This window comes from Botryllus schlosseri, chromosome 4, assembly GCF_051294905.1.
Source record: "Botryllus schlosseri isolate E-star chromosome 4, Bs_hap1, whole genome shotgun sequence".
NCBI classification, from domain to species: domain Eukaryota; kingdom Metazoa; phylum Chordata; class Ascidiacea; order Stolidobranchia; family Styelidae; genus Botryllus; species Botryllus schlosseri.
The window spans coordinates 12,206,607-12,233,946 of record NC_137239.1 but is presented as its reverse complement, the minus strand read 5'-3'; the positions used below and the strand labels follow the sequence as shown (position 1 = coordinate 12,233,946).

Here is a 27,340-nt window from a genome sequence, read left to right as displayed (position 1 = left end):
TAGGTGATTATTGAATCCGAGGCCTTCGATATAATCAGGGTTGGCATCAACATGTATCCAAAAACAAGGACAGTCGAAAAATTAGAATGGCAGTAAAAGGTTTTTTTTGCATACTTTGTACTCATATCAGCCGTGGAATATCATTTTTCATAAATTTCGCCGAAAAAAAGGTCTCGGGCCCCCTATAGGGTGATAAACATAACTCCTTCACCTCGTTGTGACTAGAGGCGTCAATCAATATGAAAAAGGCTCCACACCAAGTTCAGACAAAATCGTTTTTTGGGTGTATGGAGCAAGAACCCCAGTAACAATGCTTGCAGTCTTGGTCCTGGCCAAAGCAAACTTCTTTGCGATGTGGGGGTCGGGAAATATTTCTTTGAAGAATTACGATGTGCAATCGTCGGTGAGGAATGATTGCTGGTGTTTGACATTGACAGTATGGAATGCCCAGATACCCTAAGCAGCAGCTGCATTGTAGTCTGTGATCGTTGGTGCTGATCGATTTGTGAAAATATTTTTAATCGACTTGCTCTAATTAATCAACGATACACTTCCTGTGTTTTGGGGTATCAATATAAGTTGAAATAGCATCTAGGTTAATGTCACAATTGCAGGTATTTCAACACAGATAGGCTACCACAAGTAAACGATCAACGTTCTGTAGTTGTTGAAAATAAGACAAAATGAGGACGCAAGTCGAAAAGAAGGACATTTCTTAGAAGTAAGACCAGTTGAGTTTTCTAAGACGTGGCCCTTTAAAACAAGGAGAAATCTTAGAAATAAGGACGGTATGGCAACCCTAGATATAATATTTCACCCAAGAGTTTCACAGAAGTAGGTCAAATTGTCTGGTGACTTGGAACATTAAGACTGGATTACAACCCTGGCACGAACGTCAGTAAAACTTTGAAGTGAGATGGGTTTTGTTCTGGCTACACTACTAATGGAAGTGATTGCTTTGACCTGCCAATGGCCAAAAGAATGTTACACTGCAAGACATCGGTATCACGATTCAGGTCAAAGCACGATACGTGTTTTCTGATTATTCAACACTTACTTGACATGTACAGATCAAACTAGAGCTAGAACTACTTAGACTTTTCAAAATTCGCAAATAGAATTAGACCTAGATTGGTAAAACTTGCTAAATTGGTAGTTTGTACAAGTCTGACAGACATAGGTGTGGCATCGCGGTAAGAGTAGTTTCGGTCCTATCTTTCGGCGAATCAATATCAGCATTAGAAAGTGGACGCGTGACGAGTTCGTCATTTACTCCCTCAAAACAATACGTTCTCGTATCAATAGATAAGATTTACCTTTCGACTTTCATATGCAACCGACATAGACCCACGTACCATTAGCTTTATCTGCCGACTTGTAGCACGGCCCAATTCTAGACTTTTTAAGACACCGCTTACGCGGATGAGATGGAGGATCGTAGATAAACCTCCTGCAGTGCTTCCAAACAGGGTTGTAATGACTCGAGTCAGACTCGAGTCCAGATTTTTTTGTGACTCGACTTGACTCTAGTCATTTTCTTGAAATGGGAATATGACTCGGCTCAACTCGAGTCAATATTTGGATGGACTCGACTTTTACTAGAGTCATTACGCATGACTCGACCCAAGTCATTTACTCGGCTTATTTTGTATGACTTGAAGATGAAGATATCTGCGAATCGTAATGGCTAGATCAACGCATCTGACGAGTTCTGGCGACATCGCTAACTGTCACCACTGCTTTCGTTGCACTCGTCTGATGTCAGATATGCCGCCGTAAAAACAACAGACAATGGTACATAGCAGCAATGCATTGTACAAAATCATCCATTGATAAAGACGTAATAGATCCTCGCAATCAAAGTACTCAAGACTTTTCAATCATACAAGCAAACAATCGAAGCAAAGTTCAATTAGAGCCAATGAAATGACTCAAATGGTCAAGTACTTGGAAAAGACGGATATGCTCATGTGTAGATTTGAAGGCGATGATTCTTTGCATTTTTAAGCGACTAGAAAGAATGAGTGGGGACGCTCTTCAGTGTGGTTCAAAAATGCTTGTAAATTCCTGCATATAGTGCACTAGTGGAACTTGTATTTAGTAGATGTGGATTTATTGTAAGGCCATGCCGCTTTAACATATCTGTGGATCTCCTTTCCACTTTAGTATTTTTGAAGTGTAACTCATTGATTTGATCTGCTGTCTGTGAAAACACACAATACCCTCCGTCCATTTGACGTTTCGTTAGGTATGTGCATTGTGCGCGTGAGTAATAATGAATGGCTAATGTTGTGTGATGTTTTTACAATATGGCTGTTCAAAATAACGTCTTGTTTTATTTTACTAGGTGGTTGCTTGATAAAATTGTTATGTTGCACAAAAAGAACACTAAATCTGGCTTAATTTTAAAAAGTAAAATCAATCATATGAGAGGAGTAAATTTTGGATTTGAAAATAATTATGGAGTATTTTTAGTGAGAAATTCATTCATATATTATAATTATATAGTAGTAATAGTAAGCCGACTATTTTTTCATATCCAAAATATTTCACTCTAATAACTTCGTTTCTTCTAGTTGGAATTGGCCAAATTTGCTATGAATCATATTTTTACACAATCTAACAATATCATGAGGTATTCGGTAAAATTCGAAAATTTCTATTTGTGAATAATCCAAATTCTTTCTCATAGCATTGCTTTCTACTGGTTGGAATTGAACCAAATTTTAGTTTTTTTAGGCCAGGGACGGCCAACCCGTGGCCCGCGAGGTAATTTCCGAAATTTCTAATATCATTAAAAATGGATTGCACAGATTGTGAACTTGCAAGGCGAACCAAAAATTTGATTATTCTTGCCGCAACACTTGAGATGTGATGATTGAAATATCAGTTCCGACGCATTGACAGATCCATCAGCCATTGACATATTGGTATATCTTCGTACACTATAATAAAGCAGAATAATTTGCGATAGATTTATCAAAGGTAAAAATTTTCTTCAAGATTGGTGCAACATGTTGTCACTCGATTTCTTGTTTTCAATATTGTTGCCCTTTTGTGAAAATGGAAGAATACCTAATGTATCAGATTGAGTCTAACTATATTCGCGATTACGAGACAAAGTGTCGTTCAACCCAGCCTATGCGACATTGCGTTTAGGCTCGCAGTAAGACCGTCGACTATGAAACCTAGGCACCAAATGATTGACGCATGTTGGTCGCAGCTTTCGATATCGATATGTCCATGCGCCGAATAGCCCAGTCCTCGCAAACTTAGCCCAGCGATATAGAACAGTCCCGCAATATAGTCAAGTGACAATATTATTGACCTATAAACTTCAACAAAATTTCGCGCTTCGCGCGGCTAGTGGCCCGCGCAATAGTTCGTCAATCGAATGTGGCCCTTTGGCTGAAAAGGTTGGCCAGCCCTGTTTTAGGCAATCTAACAATTTTAAGAAGTAGCCTAATTTTTGAGATTTTGTCCTCTTTTTTGAGAATTTTTGTTAGGCAAATTCGACAAAGATACAGTAAATCAGTACTGAAGTAACGCCCCGGCGACTAATTCGGGAGCAGAGCAGTAAAGGTAACTTTTTTTAGTCAAGCACCTGATAATGTGAAAGAAAAACTGTACCTCCACATAAACATGCATCTGTTGATTCTCCATCAGCTGGTATCTAGACGTGAATTCGTTGGTTCTCTATCAGATAGTATGTAGACGTAAATTCGTTGGTTCTCTATAGCTATTCGTGAGCAGTCGTCGATGTGCTCGTAATAAAAACTGAAAGCTTGTATTTGTGATGTATCAGACTGACAAGACAGATATTCGATTTAAAGTTCTAAGATTAGTAAAGTTATCATATTGGCGGCCAGTCTCGTCTATCTGTAGCATCGGTAAATGAGGCCAGGAACTTTTCGCTATCTGCCTAAATAAACATGTGCCAAGACTCTGATAGGGACAAAATGAGCATGTTTGGCAAACAAGGAATTCGATATCACCCAAGTAGGATTAAAAACATAAGTTGAACAAGGCTTCAATACTGTGACTTGGACTCAGACTCGAGTCACAACACTATGACTCGGACTTCACCCTTTAAACGGTGACTTGGACTCGGACTCGATTCGGTGATGAATTGAAAATGACTCGACTTGACTCGAGTCAAAACCACAAAAGTGAGATTGACTGGTGACTCGGAACCATGTGACTTGGTTACAACCAATGTTCCCCCTAAGCTGCGCACGTGCGCAAATGCGCAGAGCTGAGACGGTCTCTGCGCACAGAAAATCCAAGTTGCGCACAAAAAATCCGAAGTGATGACCTTTTTTTAGTCGTTACGCACTGTTGTCCAAGAGTCTGCGCGGCGAGTTGGTGAGTGTGCGCAGACTCGTCAAAAATTATAGGGAACATTGGTTACAACCCTGCTTCCAAATAGTTATCAAACGCGGGGACCCTTAGATTTACAGGACTGACGATATCTCAATCAAAACACTAGCACATAACGTTTGTATATACTAGTTGTTTTTTAAATCAGTATTAGTGTTAACTACAAAATAAATTACAAGTGGCTTTTTATGGCGATGGCATAGCATGTATGCGTTTTTCTTTGTTGTATGTTTACTCTTTACCGTTGCCATTGTTCACTGGTACTGATGCTTAGCATTTTGAACCAGAACTAAATCAGGCATCATGAAGCGTTGAATAATTCGTCAAACCTATAGCAGACGAAGTAGAAAATATTAAATCGTTGGTTGCTTTCACACCGTGTTTAACGTCCACTTGCAAGACAATGTTTTAGTTATAACTAAATTATAAAGCGTGGTAGCAACCAAGATCTTAATATTATCGTGAAGCGTGTAATTCGACTTGCAATTTCCCACTCGGATTCAGGACAAATGTCACAATCGGTAAATGAAAAAGCACCACGCATTTTAGCATACTCTTGGGGCGATTGGATGACCGGAAGCTGCAGCAAAACCTGCGGAAATGCGGAGCGTACTGATCGACGAAGATGTAAAGCAAGCGATGGAAGTACGGCCGATGTCAAATTCTGCGGGTTCGGTCTCTCGACTAGAAAAAGAGACTGCCTAGATTTGACGGATTGCACAGCAAGTGCGAATTCACGAAGCATTGTGCAAAGCTGTATATGTCACTATTTTGTTCTATACTTCCAGTACGATACTCGTGGGGTCCTTGGGGTCGTGAATCATCTTGCAGCGTTACATGTGGATCTGGCATTAGGACAAGAACTAGACAGTGCAAGAATAATATGGGGAAGATCACCGGTAACCTTTCAAAATGCAAACCTGGATCAGGGAAGAGGCCAAGTGTCTGTGAATTACCTCGGTGTGGAGGTCGGTGCATCGAGATTTGCTGAGACTGGAGTTACAGGCAAAAATATTCTGACATACCGTTATGTACATTGTATAGGTGGATCATGGGGCAATTGGGGACCCTGGTCTCCGTGCCAAGGAACCTCATTATGTGTAGGAATGTCATATTCTACGAGAAGATGTTTAACGGGGGGATTCGTGAGTATAATGTCTTTCTTGTTCGAGTCAAATTGCCCATATTAGTTGGCCTATATATGGGAATATAGTCAGATTGAAATATGCTTGTACCACTCTTCGAGCGTTGTCTGAGGGGTTATTTAAGCGACATCTACCTGTGTATGGGTGTCTTTATTTCGCCTACATACAGTGGTTCTTATTTTCTTCCAGCGCCCCATTTAGGATATTTTCATGGTCTGACGCCACTACATTTTAAGGGTTGTATTCAGTGGCGGCTCGTGACAATATCGGGTGGTGGGGCAAGAGGTGCACCCGTTGATTGTTGTCTAGATGACGTCACAAGGGTGTATTCCGACGTTGAAATGTAATTTCGTAGTGGTCGCAGACAAAATGCAATACGATAAGTTAGTGTCAGATCAGCGCACATGCCTACCATACTCGACCTCGATAACAAAATTACTACCGTAATCATTGATTGTGAACGTTAAGATTTGGCACAGCGTTCGATACTGAAATCAAGACATACCTTGCAAAAGCTAATGACAGATCTAGGTATGGAGTATCCTTAAGATGAATAGAGACCAATACCGGTTTTCGCGTAAAATCTGTTAGGAGTAAATGACGAGTAAGCTCTCATTCGACATAGGAAACGAAATCACCACCCACCTAGTCCAGTGACAAACTTAAAACTTGGCAGGGCGTTCTATATTAAAATTAAGACATACCGTGACAAATCTCATGACCGATCTCGGTATGCAACATCGTCAAAGTCAATGGAGACCATTACCGGCTTTTGAGTAAAATCTGTTTGCGATACATCACTGATCAGCACACCGTCAACTTCGGTAACGAAATTACTACCCTAGAGTGGAAACTCTGAAACTTGAAGCAGTGTTAAATACCACCATCATGACATGACATGACATGACATGCCAAGTTTCAAGAATTATCATGATGCGAAACACCGTCAAAATCAACCTATACCAGCAAAGATCGACTCAACGCATAGGACGGTAACAGAGTTCAGATGTACATACTATTGTTAGATCACACTGACAGGGCAACTCGCCAAGTTGCCCCACTTGTTCGGTAATATTATGAATAGAGAGAGTAAATCACAGTTTCTTTATAGTGAGCGGCTTTGTGAGAACAGACAGGGAATACTTCTTATGAGCGCTACCCAGGATCGCCTCGTCTAGGCATTTACAAGGTGAAAACACAGAAGATGATTCGATTTTCGCAGAGACTTTTATGTAGGTTAGGGTTACCATATTTTTGTAACACAAATTCCAGACGCTCTTTAGCGCCCTCTAGTATGAGCACATTGTCGGTCAATATGACGTCACATGAGCAACGCTTGGTCTATCGACTGAAGGTAGTCACGATCCGTTTCAGGAGTATGCGGTTGTGTGTTGTAAGTTGTAACCAGGGCCTAAGTCACATTTTTTCAGCCTCCTTCCGGCCAAATAAACACTAATCTTGGGCCCACCGCAAAGTAATCGATGCGATTTCTGGGGGCTTACTATATGCATCTGGTCGTTCAATGATTTGAATGAATTATGTCAAAAATATTGGTTATTCCATATATTACTATATAATTTGATCCTCTCTCCGCCCACATGATCAGAGTTAGCGGTATAGAGGTGGTGGAGGATGATGACTTCAAAAATGCAAGGAGTAATTGTATATCGTGTACAACTGTATATCGTGTACATCGTCGTGTTCATGTCACAGCGATAAGATTATTAAGCAGCCTAAAGCCGGTGCACACGACACCACTGAGCTATGTAAACACCGCACATTCGGTGGATTCCAACTTTTTTATGGTCGTGACTCCATTTCGAATTTGAAAATGTTCCGTGGCCAGCTCAAAATTTGATAAGCTGATTACAAATTAAAGGGCGGCACATTTGCCCAGACTTACTCACAGTCTATTTTGGAAGCTGATTACGTTCAACATATCGCCGAACCCCAGAACAAAGGCAAACTACCCCCCAGGTTTAGAACCAATCTCTTTGAATAAAGTATCCTAACAGCCGAAACCGACTCGATGAATATACCGTTATCCCGTAATTGCGACTTATTTCTGTAAAATAATGTTATTTTTATTTTTTTTTTTGATAGCAGTTTTTGCGGGGCTGGTAGTCACATATTAAAACCAATATCTGTGATACTAAATCGCGCCAAGCGCGAAGAAAAATTTCATGTCGCATAAATCTGCCCAAAAATAATATTGTCTATGTTGATTTAGGAAAAAATTATGAACCTTCTTCTCGCCTTCAAAACTCCGGACATTTAGATATATTTTGGAAATTCCTCCCGGACGCAGTTTTAACAGTGAAATTCCGGACATGTCCGGGAAATTCCGGACGTATGGCAACCCTAATGTAGGTATATACACTATACAGGCATTTACAAGCGAAAGCATAGGAAAATGCGATTTTCGCAGTGATTTCGGTATATATTGATTGCTGTGCGTATATAAATAGTAAATCATTGTTATCGAACAGAATTTTAGGTGAGGCAATGCCCCAGTTGCCCTATAGGGCCTCCGCCACTGGTTGTAATAATGATATGGGTTCACTACAAGTTCACGTTCAGTAGGACTTTTCCGGTTCGGACCAGACCATTTGAATATTTTCCGCCCGAATACCACTCACTAATTAACGACCTATTATTATACGTGCTATTCTCGGGATCAAAATCAAGGCTGGTACAGTAACTACGGGCACGGGCTCATAACTATCGGGCCCGAGACTAACGTACACACACATAATCCACGTGTGCGAATAGGGATATGTGGACGTTGTATTGGGTTTTATTTTGTTGCTTTGTGTGGCTAGCAAATCAACTGACGCCAAGTTTTACAACCAGTTGAATATTTCAACTGCAATATCTGTGAATGTCGCATGTTGCCGGGAGAGCGAGGCAAACCTAAATAAATTCAGCACTACGGTGAGAATACATAAAGTACAGGTTCACAGTGTTGTTACAAATCCCATTGACTACCATTTCATATCCGATAAATATTGATTCCAATACCGCGGACATAACAGTATTCGCCGTCCTCGAATTGATATCGGCAAACTATAGCATTTAATCAGAGTGTCTCTTTTGCAGATGGGGATTGAAGGGTTTTGCAGAGGTTCATATGAAAGATCGAGGAAGTGCGATTCCGAAATTTGCGTTCACAACGTCGATTATATCCACGAGCGTCTCGAGTTACCCGAAATTGAAATACCATTTCACGAAGACATCTTCTACCCATGAAATCACTACAATTTTCGGAAGTGCATGGCGCAAGAAAAGGCAGCTCGTAGAACCGATCCTATCGTACACGTGAAAATTTATTGGACGATTTGTATGGCCTAAAACTTTTCACATAAAATTTCAGATAGATATATTCGCCTCTCTACTTATATTTCGCGTGCCAATATATCAGTATTTACCGGAGAATGTTTGTATAGAACAGTGTTTTCCCAAACTTTTTTGAGCTACCACCTCCTGGACGACGAATAAAGTGCCAGCGCCCCCCAACTTCCTCACCGCTCCTAAATCAAACGGAAGTTGTTCTGCCTTTATTACAGCTAATAATGAGACGGATCAAGCCGGTGTATTATTATCATCATCCTCGTCATATTGGGTTTGAGTTTTGAAAAGAACAATCTCATTCTAAATTCCCAGTCTCCACGTCCCGTACCGTCAAGTCGGTTTCTGCTGTGAGTCAGAAACCTTGTCACGGCACTGAAGACACGTCCCACCAAATATGAGCGGGGCAGGGCAACGACAAAAAAGTCAACACGACCCCAGCGAAAGTATTTTTATTTGGTTTAATACTGTATACAAAACGATTGATTGAAGATATTGAACAGTTTAAACTGAAAATTGTTCTACTTACACTAGCCTGCAATGTAATCAGCTCCTCAATCATTTTATGCTCGAAAACTTTACAGAATGGATTGATAATCCGGTATGGAATTTCTATTTAGAATATATTCTGGAATCAAATCACCACACCTTAAGAGAGTTTTCTAAGATCATTGATTTAGGCTTCTCCATCAAAATCGGGTATTCGAGCTGGGCCGGCATCTCACGCAAGCATGAGAATTGCAACAGTTCACATCTCGCAAAATTTCGGTGAAATATCACGAGCTTATCACTGAATCCCGATCATCTTTATCAGGTTTCATTACAACTAAGAATGGAAATATTATATTCATAATTTTCCGAGAATGTGCCCGTCAAGTAACCTAGCCCAGAAGGGATGTCGTTTCTCGCAACCAGAACGTCGTGTCGAAGGCCTCGATCGCAGCACTGTGGATGATCCACGATCCTTTGAAGCAGAGATTAAAATCACGCAGAACAGTCTCCCAAAAAGCCATCACACCCTGCCGATTCTGCCGACTGCTAATGCACTGCATTGAGGGGCAGGATCAACATCGGCAAGTCGCAATGGACTCTTCCGGTACATGTAATTAAATATAAGGACACCCCTAAATTGCCCTGAGTGAATAGATTTTGCAATTTTACTGCATATTCAGCTGCTAACACTATGCAGAAGTTTCCCTCTAGACCAGGGGTGGGCAAACTACGGCCCGCGGGCCGCATGCGGCCCGCCACACCGTTCTGTGCGGCCCGCGAGAGTCTAAAAGAACCTTATTAAAAAAATTGATAAAATGCGTACCAAATATCGAATTAATGCAGGCTCTTGAATAAACTTTTTCTTAGCATATTTCACCATGATAATTCTAAGGCAGTGGTTCTCAAACTGAGGGCGCACCCCACTTGGGGGTGTGAAATCATCTGAAAGGGGGCCCGAGGCCGAAACTGAGCTCGAATGAAAAAATTTCGCGCTTCGCGCGATTTACATCCCATTCGTCATTATTTCCTAGTATTTAGTCTGAATTTCATATTTAAAAATCTCCCAGCCACAGTCGTAACCTTCCATGCCATCGAACTATCAGCCCACGCAGTTTGAAAGGTTTCATCTGCTAAACATCACAGGAATCCTAAACGAGATTGACATAATTCGGATCACGAGTGTGATTTCAGATCGGCCACTCGAGTTCTAATTATTTCAGTGATGTGCATAGAAAAAAACGATTCGCGCGTGTCTTAGGTAGATTCGTTCTCTGTATGCGTGGAATTAGGGTATTTATATTTTATCTACACACAGTAGAAGCGTGTTTGAAGCTAACGTGGTTATGATGCTGTCAGATCGCTGCTCAGAGATTTATATTTCAATCCTGTTCTAAGAATCGGGACAACCGACTTTCATCGCTATAGTTTCGACAAATTGGTTATTGAGGCCGACCAGCCTATGAAATCTCGCCACTGTTTCTGACGCGTGTACGATATCATCACTGTGTGGATTGTTGTAACTAAGCATATATATTATCTCCATGTCCTCACTATATAATCAAATACCAATATTGCGTTTTGGTTTATAGTCCCAATTTTATCTAGTGCGGCCCGCGAATGGATTCAGATGTTGAATGCGGCCCGCGAGCTCAAAAGTTTGCCCACCCCTGCTCTAGACCCACTCGGCCTCCATTTGCTCTCAGCGCTCAATTTTATAGTCAGCGCCCCCAATCGCTCATTTCATGTCCAGCGTCCCCTTCACGCCCACGAACGCCCCCAGGGGGTGCTGGGACCCACAGTGGGAATCACTGATATAGATGATATAGTAAACGGATCAAATGCTTTTCATTTCTGTTCCCGTACTTCATGAAGCAACTGCTACAAATGGTCATACAGTGTTAGAAATACCAACAGAAATGTTTGGAAGGTATTAAAGTCTTTATTCACTTATGAGCCTATATTGGTATTGTATTAGACGAAAAGGTTAAAACTGGGGATGGTGTGAAGGTGAGGTTCACGTTCGCGCTCTGTGTGTGAACCTCCGAAATTTACAGGTTCACGTTCACAAACAAACCTTGGTAGGTTCTGCACTGTGAACCTTTTTTCATGTATTAAAATTTTTCCCGTCATTATGGTCGATTTTTATTGCATTTCAACTGCGGGCAACTCTATGCATGGCGCCGGCAGCATAGAAAATCAACACTAAACGAGCATGCAACTTGACAATATCGGAAATTTTACCTGCTTTGTAACAAAAGTTTGTCCGAAATATCCAGCTTTCTGTTTGTTGATATTTAGTCACTCTCTTCTGTGAGCTTCTTGACCCGCAATCACACAACATCAAGAGCGAAATACGCTAATTGTAGGTAGTCAGCGAATGATGCTTATGTAACCGATCAATGAAATTGATATCGTTGTCTGACGTAGAAAAACGTACGCGGAGTCCATCTCCGATTTCATATGTGTATTGTATCATAAATACTAAATCCGTGCGATTGAGGTGCGGGCTACTGCTGTATAACTTGTGAATAGGGTAAAACTCGTTTTATACTCTGCTCAATATTAACGTAGCAGCACTCAGTCGCCGAATACGTGTCTGGTCTGGCCTAGACCGCTATGGCGTAAGCTTATATTCCCTTGCAAGTTCTCGTCGAAATTGTTGGCTAAGCAACGGAAGATATTGATTTTATGGGATTATTATATCACTTGATTGCTCCAGTTGATACATTGGGCGACGTTTAAAAAATCAGTTTGTACTCCAGCATTGTCGCTAGTCGTCGCTAGGTAACGTGTACATTAATACATATCATTTCACTGAAATGTAGGGTTTAAATTAGCAATATGACGTCACGTAACGTCATGAGGTTCACGTTCGCGTTCACACAGAACCTTTCAAAAAGGTTCGCGTTCACACGAACCTGAACCTTTCCTAGGTTCACACTATATCCCTACTTCAAACTGCAGAACCAACCAAGGTTCGTTTGTAAAACGCAAACCTCCAAATAGCCGAGGTTCACACACAGAACGCGAACGCGAACCTCACGTTCACACAATCTCTACTACATATAAATAGGTGTCCGGTCAATACCGAGAAAACCATTACCGAGAATGCCATTACCGAGAATGGCCAATGGACATAACCGAGAATGGTAATGTCTATTCTCGGTACTGGTTTTCTCGGTATTGGTATAAAACCAAATAAATACACGAAAGAGTTTCACAGAAGATCAATGCTCAATGCTCTTGCAGAATTATCCGCCCCTTGATTTTGCTTAGGTTTTAAGCTCGATGCCCTCCCCGTCACAACTTTGCTGCCCACTGACACGTACTGTGTTAAATAGCCGATTGATTAGGGAGAGTAATCTGGAATCGAACCCACGTCAAGTGGTCAGTGACCCCCATTAAATAAATAAATGAATGAATGAACAAATACAATGAATCAATGAGAGCATTGGTAGCCTTACCCTGCGTTATAGTACGCAGTACATGGATGACGTGCTTCGGCATCATTTTCGAAATTCGAACGGTTCTTTTCAGAAAGAAGTACGTAAGCAATATTGTATTTCGAGGCCAATCAATTTCGGACATGTGGCCACACCACTTGGTAATCTTTACTAACCCTGAGATACAGACAATAGATATGGTCTTCGGCGCATCTGGTCAGTAATAATATGAATATTAGCGGAGTTGATGTTTTCAAATCCTAGTTAGGAGTTTGACTTGAATCAAATCTAAATCAATGTACAAAACCGACGATCACTCGAATTCATTCAACTGTCTCATGAAAATTGGGTGGTATCGTAGATTCGTTTTCCAAGTCCTAATCCATTTTCAGCTTCAATCAATTCGTTCATCCATATCTGATCCAAATCCGGTCAAAATCTTCAGTTTTATTATTTAATCAAATCTAAAGCTTTGCTCATAGTTCATCTCTTCACTCCCCCATACGGTTCATTCGGTATATCAACTGTTTGTAAGGAATGCAAACTGGTTTCATGCGTAAGTAAACTACTACGTAAGTTAATGCGGCAATGAAGTGTCATGTTTCCAAAACCTAGCGAAAAGAGCACCAGCATACAATGCAGTTTCAACCCAATCTCCTTAATGACAATGACAACAGAATGCTCAATTCAGAAATCTCGGGGAAAGTCTCAGCTCCAGAGGATTCGAACATCTCCTCTAGTACGGGCGTTAAGAGATATGATAATAGTACTCCATATTCACCCATTATTGATAATACTACATATCAGATTTTACTACTTTCATCATCTTACTCTCGTCTATGTTCAATGTTCATGATATAATTGTGCTTATAAGTATTGCATACATTTTCACTCGGAAAACTTTCATTGTGAACTTATAGCACATGCACTTACTAATTTATATCGCCGCTCGAATACATATAACCTATTATGTCGGAAAAGCAATTATTAGCAATCGACTACAAGTAATAGCGATTTTATGTGTCATATAATGAAACTGTTTACTACATTTCATGCAGTAGGCTACGTCAGAAATGTATTCTGTATCGTTACATGGGGGCAGCCACGAGTGTTCTTACACATATTCAATTCCTTTGTTGTTATTGTTTCGGTTGACTAACCAGTAAAATCTTCACCATGTCTCTCTCTCTCTCCACTCTCTCTCTCTCTCTCTCTCTCTCTCTCTCTCTCTCTCTCTCTCTCTCCTCTCTCTCTCTCTCTCTCTCTCTCTCTCCCTCTCTCTCTCTCTCTCTCTCCCTCTCTCTCTCTCTCTCTCTCTCTCTCTTTCTCTCTCATACACACACACACACACACACACACTGTAATGTATAGCTGAATACAGCGATGTCAGGTACATGCACGATTGCACATGCACAGGTATATAGTAGGGCGGAGAATGGTCCTTGCCGAATTCGATATCTGGTCGGATTTTCTCATTTTTGGTGGAGCCGGTTCGGAGCCGGATCATTACTTTTTCTGGTACGGCCGGAATCGGATCGGATCCGGATCAGTACTTTTTACTAAGAATATGACAGCCTTACCCTCTTCCACCCTCGAATCAATATTTAAAGTGAAACGTTAATGCTAAGTCCAAGTTGGCATAATTACTTCAGATAAGGGTTGGGTTTGTTATTTGAGTTTTTAATATCCTGTTTGCATTGTTTCAATCAATATTCAATACCATCCTGCGAGCAGAAAATTATTATCGGATTTTTTCGGACCGCATCTCGGTCATTTCTAGAATCCGGCCTAGGGGTCGGACCGGAGTCGGACCCGAGCTTTAAAAAACAGGATCTGGGTAGGACCAGCGAAATTGTCGAAACGCCCCGCACCAGTACATAGGGATGTGACACTAGGGTTGTCCAAAATTTGGAAAATCTTCAAAGTACCCCGTGATTGTGTCTCATTCCATAGATTATTGATAAAAAATAACAATGAGCCCAAAAGAAGCTCACGGGAAAGCCGTTAAGATTTCGGCCAAAGCGTTTTAAGTAGCTGCCCAAGAATGGGCGTGCCACCGACCATAGAACGGCAAGAAGACTAGTAATCAAATAACCACGGCTCCTGATTGGCTAATTGGCTATGCTTCAATGATCACCACAGCAACAACTTGCTGATTATGTGCTCAAGGAGTCTGCTACCGGTGGGGATTCTGAAATCGCGTTGTTGGTAGGTTGGCAGATGATGATTTATGATTAATTCAGGACATGTTAAGGTACGAAATACATGATGAACAATCAACAGCTGCTTCACATAAACTTCTGCAGCATGACTGCTTTGCTGCGAAATAAGGGCTGTAGCCTACATGCCGTGTTTTCATCGAGGGAAAGCAAAGACGCATATGCAAGTAGTGAACAAATTCCCCGTTTCAGAAGGGATCCATCATCAGTGAATACAAATATAAAAGCTTGACCATGACACTATACTTTGTGTGAGCTTATTGGACTCAAGTTGTAGTATATAGTTGATATTTTGAATGCTCTAGGGATTGACTGAATCAGCCGGTTGTGCTTGGCAGTTATACTTACAGCAAATTGAATTCACATGTAAGTGTTGTCAAAGTCCTTAATGATGCTGCAGAAAAGAGGTGTAAAGTAAGCACAATGCTGGATATCATATCCCAACTATGCTTGATACTATGCAGTATAGTCTGTGATTATCTTTACACCTATTTTCTGCGGGATCAATAGGGACTTTGACATACCACATTGGGCATAGCCTGTGCGAGTGTGCGTTATCATTAGGGACTTTAGCAACACTTACAAGTGAATTCAATTTACTGTAAGCATCTGATGAGTACCAAGCATAACCCGCTGATTCAGCCGATTCCAATATCATTCAAAACGTCACCTATATATTACAGCTTGAACCTAATAAGATCACACAAATTACGGTATCGTGTCATTGATAAGCTTTATATTTGTGTTCACTGATGATGGATCCTTTCCAAACGGGGAATTCGTTTACCGCTTGCATAAGCGCCTTTGCTTTCCCTCGGTGAAAACACGACATGTAGGCTACAGCCGTTTCCTTCCAATAAAGCAGTCATGCTGTAGAAGATTTTGTGAAGCAGCTGTTGATTGTTCATCATGTATTTCGTACCTTAACATGTCCTAAATTAATCTTAAATCATCATCTGCCAACCTACCAACAACGCGATTTCAGAATCCCCACCGGTAGCAGACTCCTTGAGCACATAATCAGCAAGTTGTTGCTGTGGTGATCATTGAAGCATAGCCAATTAGCCAATTAGCCAATCAGCAGCCGTGGTTATTTGATTACTAGTCTTCTCGCCGTTCTATGGTCGGTGGCACGCCCATTCTTATGCAGCTACTTTAAAACGCTTTGGCCGAAATCTTAACGGCGTTCCCGTGAGCTTCTTTTGGGCTCATTGTTATTTTTTATCAATAATCTATGGAATGAGACACAATCACGGGGTATTTTTATGATTTTCCAAATTTTGGACAACCCTAATGTGACACCCACTCGCCAAGACCCATGAATGCTGTAGTTGCAAAATGTTCCAGCTCCCTATAAAGACGTTGACCATGGCTATTAATAGAGTGTAATGCGACAGATTACTACGCAAATCCTATCCAGGTCCACGAATTTTGGCAGTTTTTGCATCGCCATGAATTCACACATGTATACGCGAAATACCTATATGACACACTTGAACTTCGCCCTTCATATCCAACAAAATTCATGAACCGTGCAGTATCCAGTCTGTGCTATCAAACAGCGAGAATAAATACCGAGATGACAACAGTGGAATCCACCCACGCTTGTGCAATATCTAATCTCAACAACAATCCATTCGATATGCGTGCAACAACAACAGCATTCATAGAGATAATAATACCACCACTGATGATAACAATTCAATATGATTTCTGACAGGTTTGGATCGAATCCGTCACTCCCTAACCGATGGTTAAAACGCATGAGTGACTTTATTATTCAATATAATATGGAAAAATATTTACCTGTATTAGTCCAGTGGTTCTTAACCGGGGGTCCGCGGTCCGCATTTTCAGGGGGTCTGCGAGACCTCCTAATTTGAAAAATAGTTAACAACCTAATTTGTACTTTTTTTAAATTAGAGAGATCACTAGACAGTTTCGTTTCATAGCTGCAAAAACTTAGTAACTCACACAAAAGAATGGCTGTCTGAGATGAAATATTATAATGTGCAAACTCATTTTAATATCCAAATTGCACATAGCCTACAGATACAAACAGATTGCTGTTTAGAGATTTTTGCTGGGGTTTTGGAAAAAAATTGTTTGCAAAAACTCATTTTCTCTTGTGGTATGCATAACCGCTAATTTCAAAATAGCTGCTAGTTAGAAATGACTGCTGGACGTTACATGTTCACTAAAACTCTGTATCTCAGTTTTCATGTCATCTATTTTGCGATCATACCCAAAGGTGTCGTCGGAAGCGTTGCGCGTTATTATTACATTTCGCCACCACCCATATTTGTGGAAATGGATGATCGGGACTCGTTCATAACAAATCGACGGCGCGGATCTTGAAGACACGACCGCGTATTTCAAAAACTCTAGCTACAGAATTCGTTTGAAATAATAAAAGTACTCCTAATTTCTACATAAATAGTAGGCTATGATGTTAGTTTTAAGGATGTTGCTGTTGCTGTTTAGCACTAGCCCATACAACAAGACAGACGACGGTTGCACGATCATACAGCTAAATTTGAACTAAAACTTTGGGGGTCCGCGGGGGTCCGTGAACATCCAAAAGTGTGTCCGCAAGACAAAAAGATTGAGAACCAGTGTCTCAATCGAACCATGGATACATTTTTCAATAACAAGTTGAAAGGTAATGGAATAATATACACGCATTAACCTAAATGCAACGGAGTCGCGCGTGACAGCTACATCATGTAACAAAATGCACGAGCTGTGGCAACAGGAATGTGCCTAGTCATTAAGCTAATTCCAAAAATTACGGCTCTCAATCACAGATTACAAAATATTCTGATTACTAACGGAAACGGGCATCAGTCATCTACTCCGTAATCGCTGTATATCATATCCTAGCTAATCGCTGGATTAATCCATCCACAGATTCGCCGTAAATCCAGATTTCATTGCTCGACTTTTCGGTCTCGACCCTAAGATTTGGATTTACCTTCCATGGGTCCTTGGAAGGTACCCCGCGGCTTCCGAAGGGTTCACGGGCCTCAATTGAGCGGGTTTGCATTAACCACCGGTGTTGTCGGTTCATACAAACTGCTTTCAATTCTCAGGGCATTTTTATAAGAAACTTTTATAAAGGTCTATATTTTCAAAATTATATTATTGACAGTTTCGGGATCTGGTTAGGGAAATACCGAACATAATCATGTCTTGCTATAAGGCAGTATGTAGTCAGAAGATTTCATCACATATTCAAAGTTGCAGATTGGTAAAACTAAAATTACCCTAAATGTGCATTTCACGATAAATATATATTGATATCAGCATGAAGTCGTTTTCAGGCGATCAGCAAATATATCACACTATAGTTTAGTATCATGACAGGAGAATCGCAGCTACAGGGGAATATTTCTCGTACGAAACTGCCTTTCTAATAATAATTCTACAAGTAGGTACACTGGTACATGTACAATGTACATGCGGAGATGTGCAAAAATAATGTAATTAATTCCATGCTATTAATCACTCCGTTGATATCGCCGCAGGCAAATTTCACTCCAAATGTATATATATATATAGACCTAGATACCTCGTTTGGGATTCGCAAGAATATTTACTGCTGCATTCAAACTTACAAGCTCCTCCAGCGATGTCTGGCTATTCTAATACGCTTATTTTCGTAGGACTGCTCGCCTGCACTATCGTGGGATCTTTAGCGCGACTTGTGGAAGACGCTGGTATTGTTATGAAGCATATTAATAGAGGCTCGAATTATGAACTGTTCTTACTTTTCAATAGTTCTCGTGAGAGCTCCTCCTCCGACCGCTGGAATTGTACATGGCGAAATTGTTCAATTAGATGATAAATGGCCCTGGCAAGCATTCATAGAGCTTGACGATGGAGCAAATCAGTGCGGTGGCACTTTGATAAGTGACGCATGGATTCTCACAGCTGCGCACTGTTTTGATGGGTAAGTATGTCTACAATATTACTGTCGGAATGCAATAATATATACAGACTACAAGTGCTAGGTTATACATTGAGACGGTTCTATCAACGTAGCCTATTTTAATTTTTGTCAAGAATTGGCTTTGAATTTTGGTTTTGTTGAAAACAGATATGCTTGGCGCATGTAATATTCAATCGAAGTTTCTGTGATGCTCTAGGCCAGTTGTTCCCAAAATGTGGCACGCGCATCACTGGTCACTAGTGGTACGCGGGAGCAGCTCAAGTGGTACGTACGAGTAACTTCATCGCACCAATGAATTTCCGAATTAAAAAAGATTATATCCAGATCTCAAATTTAATTCGTATTCAAGTAACGCTAGGCTCTTCCGACCTGGATGGTGCAGGTGAGGCAGGGAAGCTTCGTGTTCCCAGTAACTGAGAATCTTCAATGCAGTAATGACCTAATGACACAATCAATGTAGTATATACCAGATTACTCGCGGCTCAGTTACGTTCTGTGGTTAAAATTAATAAGACATCCAGCGATGGTGACCATTGTGCAACCGCAGGGTAAGCACAGATTCATAGGCTCGTAACGTTTTTGTTATTACAACTGTGAGGTATGGAGGAGTAAATACGGTAACCCTATAGAACGAGGTGGTACATCAGACCAGTAAAATGCTCGAAAGGCTATGCGCATAGAAGAAGTTCTGGAAACACTGCTCTAAGCTATATCTTGTTTTGATTCTAACTACGAGATTACATAAAGTCCATGAGAGAATAAATATAATGCTTATTAGGAATGCCTGCATAGGCAAGTGAAAGATAATCGAGCAATAATTACGACGCACATTATCAGGATCACACTTAAGCCTGTCCTACGGAACTCACGATTCGGCTATTCCTACCCTAAAAATTCAAAATAATTCCCACACATTTACGTAAGGTAGTTGCCTAACCGTTTTACCGATTACACGGTAATATTATTCCGTTCGTAATTATAGTCGGCATGTAAGGCCTTCGACAGGCTGTCGTAGATACCAAAGTCCGTCGCTTGTCATATTACTGTAGCATAGAGTTTTGTCATATCTCTTCTCCAGTTCGAAACATCTGGTTCGTATTTTCTCTACGTATCTGCAAGACGGTCGGATACACTAAATTCACTTCTATATGCATATGTGAACAAACATTATGCTTATTGATCACGGCATGAGAAATTATTCACTTTCCGTGTTTTGATTATCTCGAATTGTATATGCTGTGTTTTCGCCTGGGCTCGCATATATTCAGTAATCAGAACACGAATCTGGTCTTGTTGACGGAAACCTGAAGGTTGAATCAAGTTCAATCGAATGACTTTTCTCACAATATCACTTGAAGTGCAATTGGATGTTGATCTAAAACGTGACGTTATATGACCCGGAGCAAAATATTAGGTTTGATAGATGATGGTATTCTTTCATAGTGGTGTGAATGACTGTAACCTAATTGTGATGAATTTTTATCAAGCTATTGTAAAATTATTTAGTAGAAGACCAAGGGTATAATTTGCAAATCGGTACTGATACAAATATGCATACTATGACCACATTTCATATCATACACCCCTTATGAATGCGTATATTGACTCGTATTTAACATGTACATTAGGGTTGTTCAAAAAAAACTTTTTTCTTTCCAAATCTCACTCGCCTAATGACTAAATCGTCAGGTTGTCCAAGAAAACGATGCACACCAAATTTGACTCAATTCCAACCAGTAAAGGCCGTGCAATCTTGAATTGAAATTTTTAATTTATTATTAAAAATAAAAAATAAAAAATTCTCAAATTTTTCTGTCAACCCCATAAACTTGTTGAGCTGTCTTCAAAGACGAAGCAAATCAAATTTGAGTCAATTCCGACTAGTAGAAGCAGAACTATTTGAGTTTTTCGTTGATAATCCCCGGATCAAGGATAATCCGAAAATTATCAACGAAAAACTCGAATAACTCCGCTTCTACAAGTCGGAATTGACTCAAATTTGATTTGCTTCGTCTTTGAAGACAGCTCAACAATTTCATGGGGTTGACAGAAAAATTTGAGAATTTTTTATTTTTTATTTTTAATAATAAATTAAAAATTTCAATTCAAGATTGCACGGCCTTTACTGGTTGGAATTGAGTCAAATTTGGTGTGCATCGTTTTCTTGGACAACCTGACGATTTAGTCACTAGGCGAGTGAGATTTGGAAAAAAAAGTTTTTTTTGAACAACCCTAATGTACATTCTACGCCACCTCAAATCACGTTTTCCTACCAAGTACGCATTCCAATACATGTGTGTTTTTACAGGGGACGCACCGTCACAAAAATAATAATGGGCACAACACGCAAGAATGGGATCGGCAAGTTCACAAGATGGGGAGAAGCGGACGCTGTTTGCTGTCATAAAGGTAATTTAGAAGTATATCGATAGTATAGTATTTCACCTTTCACGCATTGAGTTGTACATATATGATAGCAATTGACCACAGTTGGTCAAAGTATAGTCAACGTTGTACTAAAGTAGAAATTGAAGTGATGCCTAAATTTCTACGCTACTCCAAGTATAAGCATGCAGTAATTACAAGGATATATTAAAACTACTTATATTGGAAATTCCCAAGTAGTATAAAAAAATGTATTTCAATAAGTTGATTTAGTCGAAGGGTCGCAAACTTTTAACAGTTAGTAGGTAGTGGCTAATTTCGAAATCGCGAGATTTGTTACAATTGAAAACGGGTAATGACCCCACAAATAGGTGGAACCATAAAATATTTGTTGAGTTACTGTCATATCAGTGTCATTGTTTTGCACGTTTCTCATTACTAGAGCGATTTATATTTTTTACCTAAAAACGGAAAATTTTGACATAGAAAATTAAAATTTCGACATTAATTGACCTTAAAAATCTTAATTTTGACCAAATTCGACCTAACGTATGCAAATTAGGTGTTTTCAAACATAATGTTAGAATTGTACTATTTATTTTCATTTATGGTTGGAACTGTCTGTCCTCACGAAGTAGTTATCCCGAAAAAAAACTTTTTTGCCTAAAAAACTGACAATGTCATTAAATGAAAAAACTTTATTTCAACGAAATCTGGCCCTATGAAGAATTTCAGTAGTTTCATTACGCATTATGGTAGAAATGTACGTACACTGCTGGCGACAAACCGTGTTGATTCATTCTGGCAATGGTGTCTACATCACAATTGATATAAGAACCATGCAATGCCCACGCAGTCTTGCTTCAGTTGGGATATTGCGGTACGGTTACCATGTCAACCTATTAGTTTCATTTCAATGTTTATGATTCACAATGAGCAGACAATTGACCGTCTACAACGGTAGTCCTATAAAGCAGGGCATGGTATGGTATGGAACGACAATTTTCCATACTCCATACTTGCCTTACTCTCTCCATACCATACTTGCGATTTTCCATACCATACCAACATTGTTCCATACCATACTTGATACATATTCCATACTTTCAAATACTTCAATATCATAAGTATAGTACCTTTTCTAGCACCTATATTATTGATATTTCGGATGTAATTTTGCTTAAACCAGCCATGATGCGAATCTAATTCCTGGTGATAGTTTTACAGGGTCTGTTTAGGTGAGGTTTACTCTGCAGCTTCCGCGAGCAAAATGAGATAGTCAGCAGATTGTTATCTGGGACAGTCCATAAAATGGACGGGTAACATACGGCCCGCGGGCCAGATGCGGCCTGCGACGAGATTTTGTCCGGCTCGCGGACAGTTTCCCGTCTTGCATGACAATGTGGCCCGCGGCCCCAGTCTGCCGAGATTCCACACTACTTGCCTACACGTCAAATTTCAGTGACTGTATGTTATTATATAGGTGCGCGCACTGCGCAGCGTGCGAGAGTGGAGCTTACGCGTAAGTTCGTCGAAGCGGAAAGACTAGCATTATCGGCATTTACGATTTACTCAGCCCTAATGAATTGAAATCTTGGTAAAATTTGGGTGCTGGGCTTATCAAACGCTTTAAAATCTTAATTAAGGATTGCACCGTGATTTAGTCGATCAGAGAGAAGCAGACATGGAGAAGCAGACAGTATGACAAAGCTGTTCTCAAATCCACATTGTATTGTCATTATCGGCGAGAAATGGCTCTGAAGTGACATATTGCTGTCGATAAAATACATTCATTAAATACGATTTATCCCTTGTATATATGCGCGAATAATGCATCCATTCAGCAATTGCCCGCCCCTGCTCCATAAGAAGATCATCGCATTTCCGGTACATTGGCATGAGGCGCATGCAAGTTTGAAGTAAATACTCGCAAAATAATTTATAATATAGGCGCACCCATAAAATGTCCCAGCTACAGGCTATCAACACTGCAGCGATCTGCGTGATTATTAGTACAATATTTGGTTGAGGTTAGCGTGGCGAGAATTTCAAACTATATCCACCCCACTCCCTGATCTATAATCCTAATGTGAGATCGTTTGGAATATGACCAGTAAGATATCTCGCTATGTAAATAGTACAAATCTGCGGACAATATTTCAGAAGAAATGTAATTATCAATCCCATTGAGCAATTAGAACGTTGCATCATGATTGCTTGTAAGCTGTCGTCACTCAAGGAATGAGGTAGTTGGAGTAGCCCTCATTACCAATTATTGCGTCACACGATAGACTTTGCTCGGAGACGTCACGTCTAGACTCAATAGAATATCGGATCAACATCACTGTCGTCATTATTACATCACAAAATCATATCATTCCAAGTGCTCCTATCACCGTTGCACAAGCGTGTATTTGTTCCTACAAAGCATTCAATAGTTCACGTTCACACATAACAAAAGCGATCGTATTCCGTGAACAGCGATCAACGTACGCTTCATGAAGCTTGCACAGATCACGATAAAATGTGTAAAACACCAAAGTATGGAAGTATGGAAATGTCGTTCCATACCATAGATTAAAATCTTCCATTCCATACCATACTTGCATTGTTCCATATTCCATACCAAAATATCGAACCATACCATACCATACTTCCATACCATACCATACCATACCATGCCCTGCTATAAAGTAGGCTACAAGCTGTAAAATGTCAAATGATAAGTTCACCGACATTGCAAGATCGACGATACAAACGAAATGCAGGTTGCAAAAAAGTTTTAACCTTGTAAACAATTTTGACATTTTTTGACTTAACGTTACAATTTTGATCTAAATTTGAGAAAATCGCCCTACTCATTACAATATAACTCAGTAACGCAAAGTTATCCCAAACATGCCTTCCACTTTTCCGTATCCAAATTGTAAACGTCCAAGTATAAATATTTTTTTAAAAACTGCCACAGTATAAGAAGTGGAAGCAGTTCGGAAAATAGCCACCTGACTAAGTAGGAAAACCCACTTGAATAGAAGTACTTCGTTACTGACCATCTCTACAATTACCAATATTAAATTATGGTAATGCCGTATGAAATATGGTATGACAGCTATATATATAATAATAATATTTATTCCTATTATGAATGTTATAGTACTTTGCAGTTATCGCCATTTACCGACCTGGCGCACCATCGTCTATCAATACTGTCAAAACTAGATAAATATTCCACGCGAGAGGACGAGCTTCTCAACAGCCAGTCGAAGGATTCCAAAATTTTACCTCCTATTTCATACCTTCGTTTGTCACTTACCTTATTATCAAGCATATGCTGATACATATTAGCACAGGGGTCGGCAACCTTTTGGTAGTCACGGGCCAAATTTCGAGTGTACAACTTTTTCGCGGGCCGGAATTTTTAAATACTATATTTTATGCTCACTCCGGTATATTATCCTACATTGCTGCAATCTCAATCGTACCATTAACAAGACACATTTATTTACACTTCAACAACGCAGAATAAATGTGACGATTGACGCAGCTTGCTTTGTGATAGGTTTTCAACTTCTGGTAACAAGTCAGATGAAGCAAGAATCTGACCATATTTTAAATTGGCGTCCGAAATAGTGATCTTAGCTTGCTCTTCGTGAATTTCATTGTTGACAACTATTGTTTACATGCGTACGTGCTACCAAATATATCGATGCAATTTCTTTTGCATTGTTGGTCATGCTGGGATAAAGACCAATTTCAAGAAGGCACTCTTTGTAAAGTCATGCAGCGATATGCTCTTCGTATGAAATTTGTCATTCAATTCAACTGCATCGCATTTCAAAACGGGCCATTTGAAATTTTCAGGAAATGGTATTGGTGTCCACATTAAACGGACTACTGAATAGTCGGAATCTATTTTATAGAGAAGGAATTTAGGAAAAGCGGGAGAATATTCAGTAATTAAATTTCGTATCACGGTTACAAATGTAGTGTTGGTACTAGGCTTTCTCTCCTCCAGTATAGGAACGTGAGTTAATTTCTTTGTATTGTTGACATTCCTAGGGTCGCAGATTTGTTTCGAATGCGCCTCAACATCTCATGTATTCAGCTGTTTTCCCCCGACGTTGCAAATTTAATTTGTTCAGATGTGACGTCGGCGATATTTATATTTTCGAGGAGAGTTGCTATTTCATTTCTCGGTTCGTACACTCGTGCAAGCATAGCTGCTCGACTTAATGCGCCAACATAGCAGATATACAGGACATCGTCATATTAATTCTCTGCTTCTAATTTATCTGGCGTAAATGTTGGTGATTCAGTTTGTGAGACCAAATCATATGAACAGTTCATCATCGTGGCCAAAACACTATTCAGGTTTGTTGTCTTGGCGCACAATGCCTTCTGGCGAATTTAACTATGAATAACTAACCTATGGAGGCAAGTCATTTATAATTAAACAGTGTACGTTTTGAGATTTTGTCATTGCGTCTGAGATGTTCCAAGCGTATTTGGCGGGGGGCATAGCGTATAGTGGTGACGATAAGCGCCTACCAATCTGGCGGCCCGGTTCGATTCCCGTCGGAGGTATATCCGTGCTCCTCTTCCCCCGCCGTAGTCGTTCTTACGACGACAAAATAGCCCAGAAAAAGACCCGAGAGAAGAAAGAAAGCACTCACTAGGTACGGAAAGAACTAATAGAAAGGGGCGCGGCTTCAACAAGATCAACATCGAAAAGAACTGTGACATCGGGCACTCTAGGCCGAGGTGGATGTTAGAATGATAGGATTGCAACTGCGTGTCGTTCGATCTCCTTCTATCTGTTCATGACATCGCATTGTGTCTTATCGCATTGCACATTGCGTATGATTTGTTCAGATGAAACATATAACTCAACGATTGATTGATTGATTGATTCCAGCAAGCAGAGAAAGGACACCTTTATAGTCACACCCCATCAGAGTGGTAAACCCTTTAAAAAGTATGGCACACCTTCGGTTGCGAGATACACCCGATTGATAAGTAGCCTACTGATGTAGTCTACTCTGCAGACAATCTCCATCTCCTACTTCAACCACCTTCGTTTTATGGCGTAACAGTAGACTAATACCATGTAGGCTACTTATATCGTAGATATGCCGCATTCTTTCCAAGCAGTGCTGCACTGCAGATTGAAACTCATTATGAAACGGCGGGCCGTATTCTTGTGATAACTAATTATGATGTCGCGGGCCGGACGATTTCGCTTGGCGGGCCGTACGTTGCCGACTCTTGTATTAGCACAACGCATTACATTACGGGTAAGAGGGGCTCAAACCTGCAACATCTTCATGCGCAAACAACGTAATTTGGCTGATCTAAAACAGTTCTAACGAAGTTGTCAAATTGATATATGCTACCTTGGTTTTAGTCGCGATGATTCTTCGGCAATGCTTATGCGTTCCAAGGAATACAAGAGATTTAATGGTAAAACGGACATTGGAATTTGATACATTTGTTAAATCACAACACCAGTTCCTCTGGCGGCTAATGACCTTTTAAGCACTGTGCCCGCTGAGCTGCTCGAGTGCGCAATTGAGCTGTGCTGACACGGTCTCCGCGCGCAGAAAATCTAAGTTGCGGAAAATAAAGCCGAAGTGATGACCTTTTTCTTTAGTCATTATCATTACGCACTGTTTTCCAAGGGGCCGCGCAGTGATTGGTGAGTGTGCGCAGACTCGTGAAAAGCTAGAGGGAACATTGCTTTGAGCCAGAAGTCCTACAGCAGTGCGACCACTGATTTCTGAGTTATATTCCTTATGTAACTATAATATGATCTGTGTAGCTTGCATCAAACGGCTTTTCATCGGCCTTTTCGACTTGTTGTTGTTCCACATTTGCAGAAAACTATGAACAGAGTATGAACTGCTATGCCTTCTCAGAGTTCCTTGTCATTGTTTCAAATGGTGACTAGAATGGACACTCAACAACTCAATTGGATGG

At 40.3% G+C, this 27,340-nt stretch overlaps 1 protein-coding gene across 3 annotated transcripts in view; it reads left to right on the top strand.

Annotated features, from left to right (window-relative positions):
* Positions 1–27,340, top strand: part of LOC145437047 (uncharacterized) — a 65,661-nt gene that overhangs the window by 27,344 nt on the left and 10,977 nt on the right. For 2 of the 3 annotated variants that reach the window (XM_080314211.1, XM_080314210.1), the window contains exons 8-11: positions 4,930–5,106; positions 5,169–5,348; positions 5,425–5,525; positions 8,625–8,774. In XM_080314211.1, coding sequence (XP_080170337.1) covers positions 4,930–5,106; positions 5,169–5,348; positions 5,425–5,525; positions 8,625–8,774 — 608 coding nt within the window. Of the gene's footprint in view, positions 1–4,929; positions 5,107–5,168; positions 5,349–5,424; positions 5,526–8,624; positions 8,775–18,692; positions 18,747–18,807; positions 18,980–21,287; positions 21,389–27,340 lie in introns of those variants that run through there. The other variant, XM_080314209.1, reaches the window with a different exon arrangement.